Source organism: Mizuhopecten yessoensis, unplaced genomic scaffold (genome assembly GCF_002113885.1).
Source record: "Mizuhopecten yessoensis strain PY_sf001 unplaced genomic scaffold, ASM211388v2 scaffold9501, whole genome shotgun sequence".
Lineage (NCBI taxonomy): Eukaryota > Metazoa > Mollusca > Bivalvia > Pectinida > Pectinidae > Mizuhopecten > Mizuhopecten yessoensis.
Window position 1 is genome coordinate 157,067 of NW_018408079.1, and position 21,277 is coordinate 178,343.

Consider the following 21,277-nt stretch of genomic DNA (forward strand, 5'->3'; position numbering starts at 1 on the left):
GTCCAACAACGGCAAACGATCATCAATTTCCATGGAGGGTCTACAGCACTCGATCAACTTAGTGACCACAACCTTGCCAGTATGTGCGACTAAATAGCCCTACCCGAATGGTGTGTGCTGATCATCTGTGTGCTCGGTGCAGTCGTATATTGATATACTATGTGACTTAAATTAAACGGGAAACTACGAGACTTTTGTAGCCGATTTTGATTCCACCATCATAATGCCATGAGAGATAGTAGGTAAGACAACTATATGATGCAACATTGGAAAACTGCTTTCTGGTGTTGTCTACTCACAGGGGACACATGTCAATGAAAACACTACAGCCTGGGAAATATTATTCTGTAAACACGGAACAGTTAAATAATTTACCGGATTTTACAATCAGCCACCGATACAATGTAGTCCGATACCATTATCGTACGTACCGCTGAGCAGCTAAAATATCTTTACCAATATCGATGTATTTTATTGCTTCAACCAACCACATACTCAAACAGAAACTGTTGTAAATTTCTCCTATAATTTCTCCTAAAAAAGCTCCGTAGTCGCCAGGACTTTGGGGAAATTATGGCCTTCAAAGTTGCCCTACTTAACTCTCGTCGGTGTCATAGCAAATGAATAGCTAAAGTTGATATTTTTGACCGTGAATTGAAAAGTGGGTTGCTTCACGAAAAGAATATTCCCAACCCTCTTCAAGCACTCCCACAATGTATGACCAAAGTCAAACCAAAATATCTACGAGAGACCACGACTGTCATCTTGAACGTTAAAAGTTAACAAAATGTCGGTCGTTTGACATTAACTACGCCCAATAGATATTACTCCCACAAAGATGGTACTGAAGGTCGTCACACCTACAGAATATTTGCATTATGACAGGAAATGCCTATATTTGGCTCATACGCAGATTCCTGACAGCAGTTCCAATCAAAGTTTATGAAACATCACACACTTATTCCTTACATCAACCTCTGGAGACTTGTCGGAGGTCAAAATCATAGCTATAGAAATATACATAATAGTGGAAGTTACAAGTTTATCCATGCTTTTCTGTCTAAAATTTCAACCAAATTTCACAAAGCAATTTTCCACACATCAATCCATGATCACAAGTTGAAGGTCAGGGTTGCATATTCCAGGTCAAGGTCATAGCTACAGAATCTTAACATCAATATGGGAAATCGAATTCCTTCTTAAAATCCTGAGAGCTTCACAAAAATTCTGTCATCTACGAGAATTCTTATGGATAAAGTGCATGGCGGAAGAATATCGATGGCGGAAGAATAGTAACTGTGATTGTTGGTTGATTGTTCCCTAACAAAGGTAGCTCCATCATCGTAGACTTCAATTTAACTATCCACACCAATTCACAATGATACAAATGATATCAAAATAGATAATGTATTTAATCACTCATTCGATAAAACGCTTGTATGCATCGCATAACTCCTTGTGTGTCAATAAACGCCAATGACAATGACAATTGTTTTATTCTCATAAACAATACAGTGTAGAGAATACATATATACAAATGGGTGGCAATAATACATGGTGGAACAGGATGGACATTAGTATTGTAAATTAATTATGTCATTAATATTGGTAATAAATTTAGCCAATGATGTCAATTCATGTTGTGTTACATAATTGAATAATGTATGATATTTAAATGTGTTTGGCGATGTCGTGATACTTTTGTGATTTGATTGCCCAAACAAAGTGCAGGAATGCAAATTGCATAATAGTTGGTGGCCTCCCATGGGAGCCGTGCCATTATATAGTATAGATAGCTATTAAGCTTAATATGATAATTGTTCATGTTTATAAATAGTCTTCGCAGTTATAATGCATAACGTTAATTCACAGGGTGTGTAAAACCCTATTTCGGCATGGCAATATTAAGCGGAAATCACATAGCGGATTCTCGACCAACTTTAAAAATATTCAAACTTGAATACGTCGTGATTGTTAATTTCTTTATCAATCAACACTATGATAACAGGGATTCAATATTTTCTTCATTTTAAAAAGATCGAAGAGTTCCTCCCGTTTTGATATTTTGTAAAATTAACGTAGTCGATTACATTATGGCGGGCTATGTCAAAACGACAAGTACGTTACACATGCAGCTTTTTAAATTGTATTTACTTTCTTGGTACCGATGGCTATATGTTGTCATTGTTTAGCTATTTAAAAATTGTATTATATGATGTCATCTTGATTAAACTTTTTTTTTTATCATCTACTATCTGCGATATTTGCAGTACTCGTACTTTCTGTTGTTCATCTGATGAAAAAAATAACGATGTCGGTCGAACCTCGGATTCGTCGAATACCATGGATTCCTCGAACTAATGATCAGGACCCTACAAGCTCGAGTTAGCGGGGGTTTACTGTATGTGTAGGCTATCCGGATTCATTGTATATACGACAAAGGTTGTTGTGTAGAGTCAACTAGAATCTGTTTTAGGCATGAGGTTTTGAATATTTTGTTTTTACTGTTCTATATGGCAATTTTGTCCATTTAAGACCTATCAGTGGTATTCAAGGTCAACGAGTGATACTGTGATGAATCCTTTTTAGTATTAATTTTCCGACTCTGCCGAGCAGACATGAGTCTTCAGATACTCTGTAATGCTGAGGGTGCAGTATAAAAAAGAATAAGTCTGTACTGAAATGCATAGCCGTTAAGTTTGATATATTCTTATCAAAAATTAGGTATAATTGCCAGTTTTTCGGCCTAGTTTCGGAATGTAAGCAAATGTTTTCTATTACTTTATATCTTAAGGTATCTAGATTTTTTGGATGCGAAACATATTGTAGCAGGATTTTCTCGAACATTTTTGGTATTGACGTCACTGATACAGCCTTTTTCAGAATGTCGTGAAACTCCTTTATCATCCGATTGCTCGGATTCATTGAACATGTTCAGTTAATGCAGTTACTACACCGCGAATTTGTTATTTTAGGACCTAGCAATTAAATTGCCAAAGATTATGCCAAATCCATGTGATTAATGTTTGTAATTGAATATGTTTGAAAGAGTTAATCCACTTGATCGGAAAATGATTAGCGCAAACATTATCACTCATTAGCTAGTTTCACAACGCCATGTTGAGTATCAATGTCTTTGCCTCAGAATTATGCAGCTCTAACAGTATCGAGGACTCATCAGAATTTCAAATTTTTACAATTCTGTACGTTTTAACAATAATAAGTTCCTTCTTAAAGGTCATGCATTTCTTACCTCGTTTTCAAATGAGTGCAGTACAAAAAAGGGGTAATCGATCAGCAAGGTCTACATCAACGCATAACGGCTATGTCAATGTAAGAAAATCAATGACATTAGAATTTCTATACAGAAAATGTGTGCGCTGCTTTACAAATGAAAAACCAAAGATTATAAAAACATGATGGTGTTAGCTCGGGTAATTGTGTATGTCACATCACGAACAGTGTTTATCAAATAATCTTGGCACTGAAGCCTTGACATTAGATCTGTTGCCAGTTGTTAGGGGAACCTAGTTATAAAAATATGTACTTTATGTTCGAACCATTTCATTCTCCATTAAAACATTACGCATTAATCATCAGAAATTGCTTTTTATTTTACACTGTATAAATAATACAATGTATCACTGGAGATGGATTTGCAGATGAATTTCATGAGTAGTATATGTACAATTTTACTCTCTGTAACGATCACATGTAGGCTTAGAGGAGTGGTTTAACCACAAACGTTGTTATAGAATAGTGCTTTAATATATGCTTTCTTTAACGTTGCTAAACAATTATTAGCGGGGTGTTCAGAATTTAAAACGACTTATGATATGCACAGCAAAAAACAAAAGGTAAGGTAAACACTTTTTTTTTTAATTCAGATACGTTTATCCTCTTTTTTTAAAAAAAAAATTATTATCAACTTAGTAACGATGTTTGAAATGTTGGTTTGTTAAAATGTTAAAAATCAGGGGAAATGCCGCGCTGAATTGACGATAACGGAAAGGCAATAAAGAGCCTGTTTAGTACCGCACATAACTATTGTTTGTGCCGATAACAGCGTTGCAACGTCGTCACATGTCACATGTAAACTGACGGATACGGGGAGTGGTGGCGTTATCCAATTCATCGGCCATAGTTTTGGTCAGCTTCTGCTAGTTAGACGGCTTATTTCGACTTATTTTGACAACTTCGATAACATTCACAAGTTTGCAGATATATTCTATCAACGTTTTACATTATACGCAAACAATGCACTACGTTTCAAGACCGACTGCTGAAGCTCTGACCACGTGAGCGATTTGTATATATTACCTGTACAACGATGTAACGCAATTGTTAACTTCATATGTGTCACACGACACGGGACGTTTAGCCTATAAATAGAAAGTGAGCTTGATAGTCATAGCTTGCAGAAAGGACCAGTCGGTCTTGAAACATTGTGACAAGTTTAATACGTACATTGTTTGTGTACAAAATAAAACTTTGACACGGCTGATTTTGCCGTTTCTTAACCCGTAGCCTAAGAATATCCTGAACGTTCTCTTTGGGCGACTGCAGACAACGTGACGGTTATAAAGTATACGCATTGAGCAAGGATACGTATCGGTATATACTACATCAGTATCGTGATAGGAGACTTATTTAATTAGAAAACAAATCACTTTTTGTGCACAATATGGCCATTTAAATTTCTTTTTTATATTAAATCAGGAACTTCATTTCAGATTATTTTCTGTAGTTGTTACCTGTAGCAATGCTAACAGTAAGGTGAACCACGGCATTAGATCAGATCTAAGTCTGTGGGTAGACATACTGTTAATGCTATCATCCACAATTTAAAACATCTTAAATTTGTCCTGTTCACACAGATTCCTAAACCCATTTTCGAGTCTCTGTCCAGCTGAACTTAAGTACAGGGTTTTACAGTGCATCAACTTTCAAATTACTGTTTCAATGTGTTACAGTTACACAAAATATTTACTTCACACAAATTGCTTACAGATTATGGAAAAGATTACTGAAATTCAGTTGTTTTGAATGTTAATATTGTATTGAAACACTTATTTCCATTGCAAATATTGTTAAATATATGTCTTGCCTTTTCAAAGTTGGTTACGCCACCGTGTCAGTTATGAAGTGACTTAGTCAATGTTTTATAGCATGTAGCACGTTACCCAGATTAGGGATGTAACGGCTGGTATAAGTCTATTCGTATAATGACGTCAATGTTATCATATTTCATTTTCATTCTTTTGACATCATCATTATATTTTGTTGTGATGTTACCATGAATAAATGGGCTTCTTCTTACTGAAGAACAGCTTCAAAAGTAGCAGAAAGTGCTAGGAACCTTACTCTGTGTATGTGTGCACTTTCACAATGAGGCTGTTACATAATGATTATAGTCTATGGTGACACTCACTCAGTAAACAATACATTTCCATGACTTCGACAATACTTGTGGGCGGAAATATGCAAATTTTCTGCGATTTGTTGATTTCAACAGCTGTAGATGTGGGCGGATTTTACCAGTGCTTATGCAAATTTCAGGATTGTACTTGTATTAAACCAATCACACGTTAGTATTTTTTTGAAAATGAAATGCGTACCTTCCGACAAGACATATCAATAGTTATATATACACGGAAAAAGTACCGTAGATAAAAGTGAACGTTTTATTGTGGTCAGGTTATGAGGTGAGATGACGTGCTCAACTGGAATAGCTTTCTGTTTTGGTAAGGTAACGAAATGATAACTCTAGTTAAGCAAAAGTAAATGTATTTTAGATGGCTTTGACATGTATTCAGTTTACTCATTCGTAACCTGACCGAAATAGAAAACTATTCCCTGAATAGGCAATGCATGCAAATATCTCACAATGTTCAACGTTGATTGTAGAATCCAAGATCGTCGATCAAGGCACTCAATTTTAAATTATTGAGGATTTCAAAGATTTTCTTCATGGGCAGTGCTCTCTCTGGTCGATGACGAAATGCCAAGGCTTCTGGTTTTTCTTTTTGTTTAGTAAAGTACACATCAGGCAAGCAGCCAAGGTACAACCCTTGAACATAAACATCTTTGGAAGAGCAAGAAGGATCGACATGCCAACAGGGTGAACCAGAACATCCATTCTCAAAGAACTCTGTGCACTTAAAAGGTACTTGACCTAAATCGTCCAGGTCGAAAAATTGGTGATCTGTATCCTTAAGTTGTTTTTGGTCAGTTTTCCTACGTGACCACCAAATGTTGGAGTCATCAAAAGAATGCCCTTTAAAAACCGGACACCACGTTGCTATAGCAACATTGGTGATGTCCTGTCCTGCTTTACATCCAACCAGGTGCCAGAACTCGTCAATACCACGGAAGTCAAGCTGTAGGGGATCTGGGAAGTTGGAACCAGTTGATGCCTTCAGCATCAATAGGATAACGTCATGCTCCTGGCTCATGAATGGAATGTTTCTCTCAAAATGAACATTTTCTTTTTTGCCCTTCTCACAGAGAAAGTCAATGCTCAAACCTTCCCACCTCTTGACTACCTTCTCTTCGTTTTCAGTGTAGTCTAAAAATAAAAATTGTAAATTTACATTTAGGATATGGAAAGGAAACACTTTCCAACTACCCATTACCACTCTGTCAAGCTCCACAGCATATTTATATATTCATCAAGATTACCACTTTGACATTGATCAGAAGAAACTGAAGATGCACAAGAGAAACTAGTTTAAGTACATGTACATGTCTGAATGGAATTAAAAAAATCATAATGAGCATCATTTCTATGATTGAAAATTGGGGATCCAAGGCAACTTAGTATGACCACCATCAAATCTTTATCCGTTTTAGGTAACATTGGTATTGCATGGTCTTCTTTTTCCTAAATATCGGCCAATCAGCATTATTTTCTCATATACTGTAGCTCAAAACAATACATTTATGAACAAGGAAGAACATACTTATAAGAATAACATTTCAGAATTATTTACACACTGTATTCTGATACACAGTGGCAACAAGTTTAGGAAGTCAAATTCAATATGTGTGCGTTAATATTTGGGCCAACAAGAGTGATTCATATAAGTTGAAATAACTTGTTTCATAATTGGTGTAAAATAAATAAAATTTATGTTATATTAACTATGTAGATATAGGCTACAGATTATGTTAATATTCAAGAACCAAAATTCCTATGACAGGACTGGACCCCAGGACAATCCAAGTAACATGTGTATTCATCTGTACATGATGAAGAATTTTATAAATAATTATAAAAAGGGAATCACATTGGTCATCATGTTTTGAACAAGATACTACATCTCCATTAGGGAAGGGACCAACAATTTCCTGGTAAAATTGATTTGTTTTTTCCAAAATGTCCAATATGTGTATACATTGGTTTTTGGGTAGGTCTCAAGTGTCTTTAAGGAATCACTCTTTTTCCCTCATCAGGGTTGGGAACAGGTCCCAGAGCAAAATATTGTAGCATTGATGTATTTTCCTTTTGATATCAAGCATATAGGCACATGTATATACAGTTATAGGGATCTCAACCTTTTGAGTTAAAACTCAAATTATGTTATTGGGCTTTATCCATTTGGTGGGGAAGGAACCCAGAAATGTGCATTCATTTCTTTGTGTCCAGCTTTGTATATAATTATGGTGCTAGGTATGCATGGTGGAAATCTTTGAACATTTCAAGATATGGCCTAATTTCTCTTATGGACACCATCACAATATGGAAACAAAACCAAGGACAATTCTGGTAGGATAAATGTGTTAGTGTAATGATGTTGAGTAAAGCTTTATGTGTGTAAGGGTTTATGTGTGTAAAAGATTGATAAGGTTGCTTTACAAGCGTCAGCTGTAGGGAATTTCCCTTTAGCTCAGAGGTAGAGCATCAGGCTGGAGGGTCGCAGGTTCGAGCTCCAGCGATGGCACTATCTTTATCCCTATTCCTCGTCCTCCTACATGTGGATAGAGGGTGGAAATCCCAACTTTTTCAAACCTTTGCACGATTTCTTGTATTAATATTGGGCCCTTTTACTCTATCCGAGGAAGCCCCCCTGGCCTGAGGATGCTTTCTACATCTTTGGTTTAAAACTCTTCATAGGTACTAATTATAGATGAGAAGGATTTTATAGATATGTCTATTTCCATTATTAATGTACCTCACTTTTCTGCCCTAGTATTGCAAAAACCTTCCATTCATTAAATATGAAGTCCCTTTTGCCCAAGGATGCTCTAGATTAGATTTGCTTTGAATCCTTTCATTAATACAGATAGTGAAATGGTAATTTCTTTAGAAAAAAACCAATATCACACAAATGTAATACTGGGACCTAAAACAAAAATTATGTATGTACACTATCATATGTAAGGCATAAATATGTGACCGACCCTGGAAAAACGACCAAATGCACACATATCATTGACATTTTCTATAGAAATTTACTTTTATGGTTAATCAAGGTGCAATATATTCTGTTCCTTATTAGATATGAGGATCTGTAAAACCAAGTGACTGTGTCAAGGTCTTGACAAAACATTAAATCCTTGGTCAGGTTACGTCAAACAGATTTTATTTTTTTTAATGTTGGACTGGGTAAATGCAGTCTTAACAAAACTTGGGAGATTCATGCTCTTTTGATTATGTTTTGCTGGTTGATGTAATTATTTATTATTAATGTTGAGCATTATTGATTCATTCGTATTGATTCGTATTGTAAAAAGTCTGTTCTCCTCTAACAATGCTGCATGAATAGAAATCCATATACGTGAATGCATTATGCATATGTAGTCTTATAAGATCATTAAAAATATTCATGTATCCAAGCACAGAGTGAGGAAATTAAATTGTAGCATTGCTTGATGTCTTCAAAGAACATAAAAATTTGATCAATTTGATCAATTTTCAAGTTCTGCAGCTGTGTATGAATACACCCCATACCCAATATAAAGTAAATACATTTTCCCTGTAAATGCTTTTTGCATAGTGTTCTATTTGTCATCATCAATATTTGTACAGGTAAAAATGAATAAGAATAAATCAATAATGTAGTTGATCAATGAACTTAAATTAATTTTTAAGTACCCTCTTAAACAAGAGGGTCTGTATCGCTCACCTGGATATTTAAGAATTCTTGGCAAAATTTTCTAAATAAAGTAATATGGTAAATAAAACTCAAGGCCCTGGCTCGGCAATTGTATATATCTGTTTATTGGGATTCAGTGCCCACATTTATTCAACCATACTGCCATTTTTACCAACGAGAATTATAAATACAGTATAACCTGTCTAAACCGGCCCCTGTCTAATCTGGATCCCTGTCTAAACTGGCTGTGATTTGTGGTCCCAGTATATTCACTATAAAATCATATTGTAGTTAAACCCTGTATAAACCGGACCCTGTCCTTTCCGAAAACCAATGTTGTTTCACAAAAATTGGTATAGTAATCCATGTAAAAACAACCTGTTTATTCCAGTCCTGAAATTTCTCTTGCCCGACTACAATCTAAAGCAAACACATTATAAACAAATCAGCGCTATCCAATGTTGGGTCGCCCTTCATTTGTATTATATACTGTATATTTTGTAAATAATTTAACGTTGCAATTTATTCATTTCTCTGTTGTTTATGTTGAGACACTTGTATACAGATTGTTTGCAAAACACTACATTTTTGTATTTTCAAAAAATGACAAGCCGACCTTGTATAAACAGGACACCTGTGTAAATCGGACAAATAGTTTGGCAAACCTACATAAATAATAATAATAATTAATAATTATTCGAGGTTCTTGTTTACCACTTATCACAACCTAGTTTGTAGGTCGTCTCAATGCGGTTCACAAATTTTTATCCTTGGTTATAGGGCCTTTGCAACCAGCCAATATCTTTCTTAACTCCCTGGGGAGCATACAGCCAGTGCTGCCATTTCGGCACTCACAGCTAGCATTCTACATTTCTAGCACTGCCCAACCACGTACTCATTTATAGCTGAGTAGACTGGAACAAGCGGAGTAAAGTATTGTGTTCAAAGATACAATACATGTACAGAGCCGTACCGTGACTCGAACCTGCAACCCTTCGGTCAGGGGCCCTGCGTCCTACCACTGGACTACTGTGCCTCCTTCAATGCAGGTGACTTGGCAGGTATATATCTATAAGTTACTGGATAAAACAACTTTAGACCACCTATTCCCTCAGGATGAATGAGTGTTGTTAGCTGGCAGTTTCATGAATTGTTGAGGGCCAACATCTCACGAAACTTCGCTGGATATTTCCCCACACTGCTTACAGTACATGGTATTCTAAGTATATCTACAGTTTACATATTTTCGGCTGCATTCAAACCTGTAATACTTGAACAATTTGTCCACTTTTTTCGTAGGACTTCCCAGGATTCATCCTTGGGGAAAACGCTTACATTCTTTTGCGAAAAAAAATTGCTGTTCTTTTTTAATATTTTAATGTATATTCATTATATTTTGTAATACATGCATAGTAAGTCTTTGCCTCTTGTATAACTTGAAAAAGGAGTGGGTTAATTCGAAATTTTGACTTCATTTTGTCCCCACTGTTGACATCATTTAGTAACTTATTATATATATATATATATACACTAGAACACTAAATGATATTTTTTGGAGCAAACAGCTCCTATTTTAGAGATTTAGGTTGGTTTGTTTGTGTTTTACATCCTATTAACAGCTATGAAAATTTAAGAACGTGCCATGTTTTGGTGGTGGAGGAAAGCTGGACTTCCCGGAGAAAAACAAACAACCTACGGCCGGTACCTGGTGACTGCCCCATGTAGGCCTCGAACCCCTGACCACTATAGTGGTAGCAGAATGTCGAACACCTTAAACACTTGGCCACCGTGGCCCCTTCACACATAAGAGACAGACAATGACTTTAACAATACATAACATAAATATAGGATCTTACATGAGCTTCCATTTCATATGAGATTTATGAAGCGAGTCTTAGAATTCAGAGGATCGCTAAATTGAAAAATTTGTGACAAGTTTCATAAATTTCATATGAAATGAAAACGAGTGTAATTAAGATGCACCCTTGAAATGTAACAAGCCGTAATTTTGACTCCAGTGCATAAGTCTGTGACGTCATGTACTTGTCCTAGGCGTGACGTCACAATTGAAACAACTGAAACTTACAACCAATCACAGGGCTGATACATTGTAGGTCATATTACATGGGTTAATATGCAAACAAATATGACATGGGTATATACACTGGATAACACAGTACATTATGTGATAAAACAATATACAAGAGGCGCAGAGGGCCTGTATCGCTCACCTGGATATCTAAACAATCATGGCAAAATATTCTCCAAATAAGATCAAAGGGAATGGGCCAGACCCCTAGGCCAATCCATGTAGTATTTCTGTATCAGATTGTTCATGCCCAGCAATTTTATGTATGTTTATGCAGTCGGGATCTCAACTGTTTCCAAGCTGTGACTCAGAAACTAGGTCCCTAGGGGTTTGGCCAGACCCCAGGGTATATTCTAATATAATGACTGCGCTCGCCTCTTTATGCCCAGCAGTTGGATATTAGTTTTGGGGTGGGGATCTGAACCATTTCAAAGTTATGACCCTGCATGGGGTTAAGTCTGCAAGGGTGGGGCAGACCCTGGGGTCAATCCCTAATATCATGACTGCATTTGTCTCTTTATGCCCAACAATTGTATATATAGTTTTGGGGTGGGGATCTCAACTGTTTCTAAGTTATGACCCAGGGATTAAGTCTCCAAGGGTGGGGCGAACCCTGGAACCATCCTGGTAGCATGTGTGCATTCATCACTTTATACTCAGCAATTGTGTATATGGTTATTGGGTGGAAAACTCAACTGTTTCCAAGCTGTGACTCAGAAACTAGGTCACCAGGGGTTTGGTCAGACCCAAGGGTCTATTCTTATATCATGACTGCGTTCGTCTCTTTACGCCAAGCATTTGTATATATAGTTTTGGGGTGGGGATCTCAACTGTTTCAAAGTTATGACCCATGGACTATGTTTCCAAGGGTGGGCCCAGGAATCAGGGCCATATCCTGGAAGCATATGTGGATTCTTCTCTTTATGCCAAACAATTGTATATATGGTTATATATAATTAATTGGGATCTCAACCATTTCCAAGTATTAAACTATTTTTGGCCCCACCCCTTAGCCCGGGGGTCAGCCCCACCTTTTGTACAATTTTGAATCCCTCCCTCCCATGAATGCTTCCAACAAATATGATTGATATCCATCTCTTAGTTCCAGCGAAGAAGTTGCTTAAAGCAATATACCAAATAACCCTTCCCCCCCCCCCCCCAATCAGCCCTGGGGGGTCAGCCCCACCAATCGTACAGTTTTGAATCCCCACTACTTAGGGATGCTTCCAGTCAAATATATGGTTGGTATCCATCTCTTAGTTCCATAGAAGAAGTCATTTAAAGCAACAAAGCCAAATTGCCCTCTTTTTCCCTGCATCTGAGCCCGGGGTGTCAGCCTCACCATTTGTACAATTTTGAATCCCCACCACCTAGGGATGCTTCCAGTCAAATTTAGTTAAATTCTAATCAGTGGTTAAGAAGAAGAAGTCATTTGAAGAAATTGTTGACGACGGACAACGGACGCCACAGTATGGCATAAGCTCACCTTGGTCCTTCAGACCCGGTGAGCTAATAAATATATATATAATATTAATTACTTTTCTGCCTTCTTTCAGGTAAAGCTTGTGTAAAGTAGGCAGAACATATTTGTGATCCTTGACTTGTGTTTTTTGTTATAATTATAACCATCACAAGGACATTACATTTTTGACCTTAAGTTTCAATTATGCCATACTGTAAATATACACACACAAAACCTTAAGAATAAATATGGAGCAAATAATGATAGATATTAATTCTATACCAATTCTGATTTTTCCAATTTATGTGCATAAACGATGACACCAAACAAAGTAAGATAAAAATCACAAAATTCCAACTTGCCTCCTAACTTTAACTCTCCTGCTTTTGTTTGCCTGTAGTTGTACACCTTGTTGGCATATTCAACTTCCTCCTTGCGAAAACCAATCTTTTCTAGCAGATTCTGTTTTTTTGCTTGATCTTCTTCACATCTCTCCACTAAGGAAAGTATCATGCGATCTGTTTGAAAAAAATATTTGACATTTTTGTTTAGAAGTTTGATAACAGCCTGTATTAAAATTCAATATTGGCTGCCCACAAACAGACTTTAAAAGCATTATACCTTAGGTGTATGACTGTCTGAAATATAGATTTAAAAATTCTAGGGGTTGTTCATTTCCATGGATATGGCCTGATTGAAGACTTTTTTTTTATTTCTATATATAAAATGCCCTAAATATTGCAAAATGATAAAATGTACATGATATAACTAATAACTAACTTAATAACAATCACTCACACAAAGCAATATCATATATTTTCTGCCTCTGTATTAGATATCTAATTTGATTTCAATCAACTGATAATCCACGACAGATATATTTGAAAATTGAAAAGCATCTCTTCTAGTACACAGCAAGCACACAATATAAATACAAGTGGCCCAGAGGGCCTGTATCGCTCCCCTGGATATCTAAGCAATCATGGCAAAATATTCTCCAAATGAGATCCAAGGGAATATGCCAGACCCAAAGGCCATTCCAGGATCAATTCTAATTAGTAATATCATGACTACATTCGTCTCTTTTTGCCCCGGCATTTGTTTTTTTTTTTATAGTTTTGGGGTGGGGATGTCAACCGTTTCGAAGCTATGACCCAGGTGTTAAGTCTCCAAGGGTGGGGCAAACCCCAAGGCCATCCTGGAAGCATATGTGCATTCATTTCTTTATACTTAGCAATTGTATATATGGTTATAGGGTGGGGATCTCAACTGTTTCCAAGCTGAGACTAAGAAACTAGGTCCCTAGGGGTTGAATCAGACCCCAGGGTCTATTCTATTATCATGACTGCATTCGTCTCTTTATGCCCAGCATTTGTATATATAGTTTAGGGGAGGGGATCTCAACCATTTCAAAGTTATGACCCAGGGACTATATATGTCTCCAAGGGTGGGGCCAGACCCTAGGACCATCCTGGAAGCAACTGTGCATTCTTCTCTTCATACTCAGCAGTTGTATATATGGTTATACGGTGGGGATCTAAACCATTTCAAAGTGAAAAACTTATTTTTGCCCCACCCCTTAGCCCAGGGGGTCAGCCCCAAACTTTGTACAGTTTTGAATCTCCGCCACCTAGGGATGCTTCCAGTCAAATATGGTTGACGGACGACGGACGCCACGGTATGGCATAAGCTCACTTGGTCCTTTGGAACCGGTGAGCTAATAATGTGGTCATTTAAACTTCTTCTAAATTGTGATCCAAGGAATAAACCAACAGGGCAATCAGCATGAGTGTTTCAATGTCTCTTCTTGCCCTGTAATAGTATATATGTAATAAAAAATAGGGAATCTTAACTATTTCCATGTTTTGACCATAGGGACTATGTCCCCATTGGCAGGGCCAGAACCTGGGGCCAATTTTATTGGCATGAATGTGTTATCTTCTCATGCACAAAAATTGTACTATATCAAAGAAGTCCCTAAGACACAACATGGAAATTATTCAGATCTCCACTTGGTCGGAGTGGGGATCTGAATAATTTCTATGTTACATCTTAGGGACTATATAAGTACCAAAGAGTGGGGATGGATCCTTACACCAATAGCTGAGGCTAATTTCAATATAGATTTCAAGTACACCATGTCTAAATGCAATGATAGAATATTGAAGTAAAACCATTGAAGGCAGTACTTATGTAGTTATAGTTTGAAGTTCTATGATACATCGCTTTGATCAGTACTTACCTATCATCTGTCCAATTACATGATATGCCGTAAAGACATAACGCTTTTCTGGAGTTTCCTTTTTCCCTACACAAAATCCTGTTCCATGCTCAATATAATGAGGATTCTCAACTCGAATTTTGCCAACAGAGTGAACCACACTCTTGATACTCTGGTAAGCAAGTATACCAGGAGGACCATCTTGTCTCGCTGAAAATGACATACTGTAGAATCATTTATTTTCGTGTGGTTAAAATTTTGTGGTTTTCATATACCGGTACTAACCTGTTTCAAGGACATAATATTTTGCTGACTTCTGATTTTCCCCTATCTATATCATACCAAACTTAATTTTGTGGATTTTCGTTATCCACAAAATAAACGAAATTTAATGTCCCACAAAAACGTATGATTTTACAGTATCAAGCAAATGAAGCTTGAAAGATACACATAACTGCACTGAAAATAGTCAATACTTGTTGAATCTTGATTCAAATTCTTTGTTCAAAGTATGAATTTTTGGTTAGTACTGTAACATTATCATACAAGCGACACACCAGTACTTCGGCCTAAGCGACCTAAATAATAGCCTCTTTCTGAATACACAGCACACATGATGGTTTGTTATCTGTGAGCACTGATGTAACAAATACCAAGAGCTGGTGGAGATAAGCAAAACTTCTCTCTTTTTGACCTTGATATGCCTTGACATTTCGGACAGAATTACCTCGAACAAAAAGCATATCTCTTACCTAGTACTGAACCCGACATGAAGAATGGTGGAGATGAGTTGAGGACTAGTGAAGTTATAGAGCAGAATTAACCAGCCAAAATATTCAACCAAGAGACAAGAGAAAGAAAAGCTATCTTCTTCTTACAAATTACTTTTGATGATGCTTGGTGAAGTTGAGTTAAAAAGTTACATGATGTATGGCACAAAGAAACAAATGTAGACAGACTCACAGACAGACAGACATGATGAAGCCATAATGCCCTGCAGAAGGCAGATGTATCAGAATTTGTGTTTTTGATATTTATAACAGCATTCATTACCCTTTACAGATTTCTGTTGGAGTTTTTGTTCATAAGAAAGATAAAATGATGTGAAAATACCGCTGAAATGCCTTCTAGGAAAAAGTGAATATCAAAATTCAAATCAAACTTGACATGTTTCAGAAAAATTGAACCTTAGCCATCTTATAAAGAGTGCCAAAAATACTGCACCAACCAAATAGTAAGATTGTGAATAAAGAAAAAACAATGGTAAATACATTGCACAGTAAAATAACACTGGCAAATAAAGCAAAATAACAATGTCCAATACAGCAAAATAACAACGGTAAATACAGCAAAATAACAAACACAAATATAGCGAAATAACACTGGCAACTAAAGCAAAATAACACTGGCAAATATAACGAAATAACACTGGCAAATAAAGCAAAATAACATTGGCAAATTAAGCAAAATAACAATGGCAAATATAACAAAAAACACAATGGCAAATAAAGCAAAATTATCACTGGTTTACCATCGTATGTGAAATCCTTTAAAATAAAATCTTATATATTAGTAGCCAAAAAAAGAAGACGTACCTGTTCCACAATCAGAAGGCAAGCCCTCTGAAATTGACCACAAATAATTTACTTTAGGTAGTTTAGAAGTAATCAAACATGACACACTATAAATAAACATGTTTATTAAACGTTATTTTTCTCGCAACTTTCTGTTATTGGGACAGGACAAAAAGATTAAATGTTTTTACTGCATTTTGAAATAATTAGCACCAGGGCACTTTAAAAACGATTGCTGTAATAGGTTCATAAAAAGCAAGTTATGAAAGAAAAAAGTTATACAACTTCAACCATTTTAGACAATCTGGTGTGGCTGGAGATTTGGAAATCAAATGTTTCATCCACTTAGAGTGTAAGTATTTTAACTTATTGATCAGGCCTGATCAGGTCTGGGAGGGGAAGTGGGGGTAGGAAGAGTCTTCATAATTTCAGTTCCTCCCCAAAAGAGGGAGGGGCACCTATAGGGGGAGGGGCGCTAATTATGGCAAAATCCATATAAGCCCAGTGTTTTTCGCTTTTCACATTTGATGTTAATGATTATGTACATTATGTTAAAATATGTAAATTCACCCTCATTACAGCTGTACTAAGCGCAAAAAGTTAACTGTAACGAATATTTCCTGATATATGGAACTTTACAGTAGGTGATCTAAATATGGTGTCTGAAGTTGAGCTACACCAATAATCTGTGACAATCAAATTTGATGGCATTTTAACATAAAGAACATTAGCATGAATTACAAGAAAAAAGCAAATTACCTAGTATAAACAGTTAAAGTTACCTAGTATAAACAGTTAAAGTTACCTAGTATAAACAGTTCAAATTACCTAGTATAAACAGTTAAAATTACCTAGTATAAACAGTTCAAATTACCTAGTATAAACAGTTAAAGTTACCTAGTATAAACAGTTCAAATTACCTAGTGTAAACAGTTCAAATTTCCTAGTAAAAACAGTTCAAATTACCAAGTATAAACAGTTAAAATTACCTAGTATGAACAGTTAAAATTACCTAATATAAACAGTTAAAATTACCTAGTATAAACAGTTCAAATTACTCAGTATAAACAGTTCAAATTACCTAGTATTAACAGTTAAAATTACCTAGTATAAACAGTTAATATTACCTAGTATAAACAGTTCAAATTACCTAGTATAAACAGTTCAAATTACCTAGTATAAACAATTCAAAGAACCTAGTAAAAACAGTTAAAATCTTCAAAAAAAAATATATATATATGAAGAATGTGTTATACCAGAGTTGATGTCTTATTCAATTACACATACATGTACCTGGATTATCAATGCCTTTCTGTAATTTTTCCATTCCCTTTTCCCATTTTTCTGTTTCCTTTAACCCACGTTTGTCTGCAGACATCACTAGTATGACCTTTGGATGGTAGTCTAGGAACTGGTTGATTGCATTGCTCCATTCAATCACCACTGGGATCCATCCTTCCTGCCCTCTGTCTCTCACGATAGGCATAACCAAATCAAGGTCTCCACGATTTTCCATATACAGATCTGAAAATAATGTTATTATTTTGTCGGACATTTTCTCATTCACAGCTTTCTTTTTGGCATCATTTGCAGACAGAAACTTCCTCCTGTGGGTAACTAAGTAGTCTCTTTCTGTTAACCATTTCATGATTTCTTCCGCTAATTTTTCATTAGATTTATGGTATGACAAGAAGACGTGGAATCGGGTGACTATGGCCCGCTGTAGATCGTCCAACCAGGAGGATTCTAGTCCCCTAAAGGCATCAATATCAGCTGAGTAATCACTGTGCACACGCAGCAAAATCTTCTGTCTGTCCCCATCTTGCGGGATCTGTATGAGTTTCTGCAGTTCTTTTGTTTTGGTTTTCTGTCTTGTTTCCGTAAATGTGATGTAGCGGGACTCACAACATCTACAATCTTTGTACCCATCTGTTAAAACCTCTATCCAAGCGTCTGATTCCTTCAAACTTTTAGGAAAGTCATCTATGGTTTCGCTACCACAACTTACATCTTCTATTTCGAAATTGAGTTTTTTCAATTCCTTTACAATATGTTTTTTCACTGTTTCCTTGTCCGTCTTGTGGTACGAAATGCATGCGTGATATTTCTCCTTGGCTTTGATTGGTTTAAAAATTGCTCTAGAAGTAGCTGCAGCCATTCTGCAAAAGAAAGAAAATTACCAGGTTGTTTGTTTTTCAAATATGTCTGAGGCAATTTTTGTGTCACTAAACCACACTATAGGGTCTTAAAATAATACATATACATTTCCTTTATGCCAGGTCAGACAGTCATTGTTAAGAAGATAAAAAAGATTGATTTGTCTGTGTTTTCAAATTTTTTTGTTTATGTGTGAAAAAATATAAACGATCAGGACAAAATGAAGTGGTGTGGAACCCTCAGGAAGTCCAAACTGTCTTAAAAGAAAAAACATTAGTTGTAATATATTGAAGTCCATATTTATTATTAAAAAGGGCAGAGCAATAATTAATTTGACATTTTACCTTTTAACCACCAAATGTATAGGGTCCTTGGAATTTGTCTTGAAGAAAATGTGTATTTGATTCGATTCTAAAAGGAAGGGGGATATATAATGGGTTTTAATTTTGCTCCATTTGTGTTGATATTTATATCATATTTACAAAATCTAAAGGTTTTCATTTCAGCAATGTGTTTCAGGACTCACACAACTAAATCAGCCAATCAGCAAGTGTTTCATACGTCTGTAGTTCCTATCTGAAATAAGTTCCGGCTAATTACTGAGCCACTGAAGGAGTTTAATAAGGAACTGATGACAGATTTTTAGATAAGTGAAATGTTCAGTTTTTAACTTTTGAAAAATATATACTTTTGATATATTTCCATGTCTGTGTGTGGATTTGCACAGGGGCAAAATGTCTGGGGCATTTCTGTTTTGGGTCACCAGTTTTGCTTGTAAACTTCTTCATCTTTTTTCCTTCCTCCGTCGATAGCGAGGATTACGGAAGTCGGTCTTGTGCTGTAGTGCGTTAATCATTATGTACAGCGATTTTATTTTTTTAGATTTTTGTTATTTGCTATAGGATAAAAAAAGGTTAAAAGCAGTGAGTGAGTGTTAGCTATGTTGTAGGTTTTGTATATGTTCGATTGTTATATGTGGTACATGTTCTGAATTCTGCTAGTGTTTCTGATTGTATTATTGTTTTGGGTAGGAGGTTCCACTGTGTTATCCATGGTGTATGGAAAGAATGAGTGTCTGTATGTGTCTTTAGATGTGTAGATATGTCTGTAACTAGGGTCGTGTCCTTGACGTGTTCTGGTGTCTGCCGGGATGAGATTGTTAGTGTGTATTGCTACTTGTTGGTGTATTATTTTGTAAAGAAGAATAATGCGTGTTCTTGTTCTGCGTGTGTGTAGTGTTGGCCATTACAAGTTGTGTATCATATCTGTGACTGAGCTTGTGTTATGGTATTTGTTTAGGACATATCATGCTGCTCTTCATTGTACTTTTTTTAATTGATTTAGAATGTTATTTGTATAATGTGGGCACTCCCAAACTGAAGAGCAGTATTCAAGTTTTGGTCTTACAATGGCCTTGTATGCATGTTCTTTTATGTGTGGTGAATTTATTTTTAGGATGCGTTTAAGAAAGCCTTGTGATTTATTTGCATTTGATGTGATGTTGTTAATGTGTTTGTTCCATTTTAAGTTGTTTTGTAGTGTGATGCCTAGATATTTGTTTGAAGTTACAGATTCTAGTGTGTGGTCGTGGAGAGTGTATTGGTGTTTTAATTTGTGTGCGTTTTGGTGATAAAGTGAGTATGGTGCATTTGTCTGGGTGGAATTTCATTAGCCAGTCGATCCTCTCCCCATTTACTAGCTGCATCTAAATCTGCTTGTAGTTTTGTCGTGTCATCTTTGTTGTTGATTGTTTTGTATAGTATGCTGTTGTCTGCAAAAAGTCTTAGTGTACTGTGCGATATGTATTCGGGGAAGTCGTTGATGTATATGAGGAAGAGGACTGGGACCATACAGGTTCCTTGAGGCACTATGAGGAAGAGGACTGGGACCAAACAGGTTCCTTGAGGCACTCCAGATGTTACTGGGATTTTGTCAGAGTGTTTGCCCTCAAGTACTACTGGCGCTATGAAAATCCAACATGCCACTTAACCTACCAAAGAAGTCATTTGGTAGCCTTTGCAAGGTATGTTTTTATGAATCTAGACAGTTGTCACTGGTTTTGAACTTCAAATATTAAAGTTATAAGCTAAAATGTTTGGTAATAACATATATTAAATGATTTAGTTGTGCGACTTCTTCAAGCTAAAAAGAAAACTTTCAGATACTTTTTTAACAATCTTCAATGAGAGAAAGAAATTCAACAACCTTTTTATCATATAATATGAAAACTTGATGTGAATTTGATTACTTGTGAATACAAATAAACGTGAACTTAAATATCTCAATATCATTTATCCAAAATTGTAGAATCCACTTAGAACTACCAAACTGCATATTTATCGTCTCGTAATCAAACTGGAGTTAGTACCTAATAGATTATATTACAAAAAGTTGTAACTGATCCCTTTGCATGCATTCAGTAATTTTGTTAATCATGAGTGTTATTTTTGTAACACTGGCCATTGACTGGTGCATATAAGAAATATGTTAATTAAAATATTTATATCTGACTACAATGTACCTTTACAGTTTTTCATAAATGCACGGCTTCTCCCAAAGTGAAGATTATCCAACTTTCTGTTCTAAAGCGAAAGTAAAATATCTATTACTAAGAGGCGCTCAATTGCCTGCAATCAAAACGCCCATTTACAAACATTTCACTGACTAATTAGTTCT

General features: G+C 36.0%; 1 protein-coding gene across 1 annotated transcript; it reads right to left on the minus strand.

Moving 5' to 3' along the window:
• Positions 1–2,218: 2,218 nt before the first annotated feature.
• Positions 2,219–21,209, minus strand: LOC110458205. The gene is made up of 6 exons (XM_021509808.1): positions 21,123–21,209; positions 17,738–18,603; positions 16,466–16,492; positions 14,892–15,080; positions 13,012–13,167; positions 2,219–6,568 (listed from the first exon to the last, which is right to left on the minus strand). Exons 2-6 carry the CDS (start codon positions 18,600–18,602, stop codon positions 5,892–5,894), a joined length of 1,914 nt encoding a protein of 637 aa, XP_021365483.1. The 5' UTR covers position 18,603; positions 21,123–21,209; the 3' UTR covers positions 2,219–5,891.
• Between the last annotated feature and the right edge of the window lie 68 nt (positions 21,210–21,277).

Bases quoted from the DNA above. Each gene is read 5' to 3' on its own strand.
- LOC110458205 (XM_021509808.1), bottom strand. From the start codon at position 18,602: ATGGCTGCAGCTACTTCTAGAGCAATTTTTAAACCAATCAAAGCCAAG. The intron at 13,168-14,891 runs GTAAGTACTGAT...TTTTTCAAACAG, and splicing joins TGTAATTGGACAGATGATAG to ATCGCATGATACTTTCCTTA. The intron at 6,569-13,011 runs GCAAGTTGGAAT...TTTTATTTTTAG, and splicing joins AGGAGAGTTAAAGTTAGGAG to ACTACACTGAAAACGAAGAG.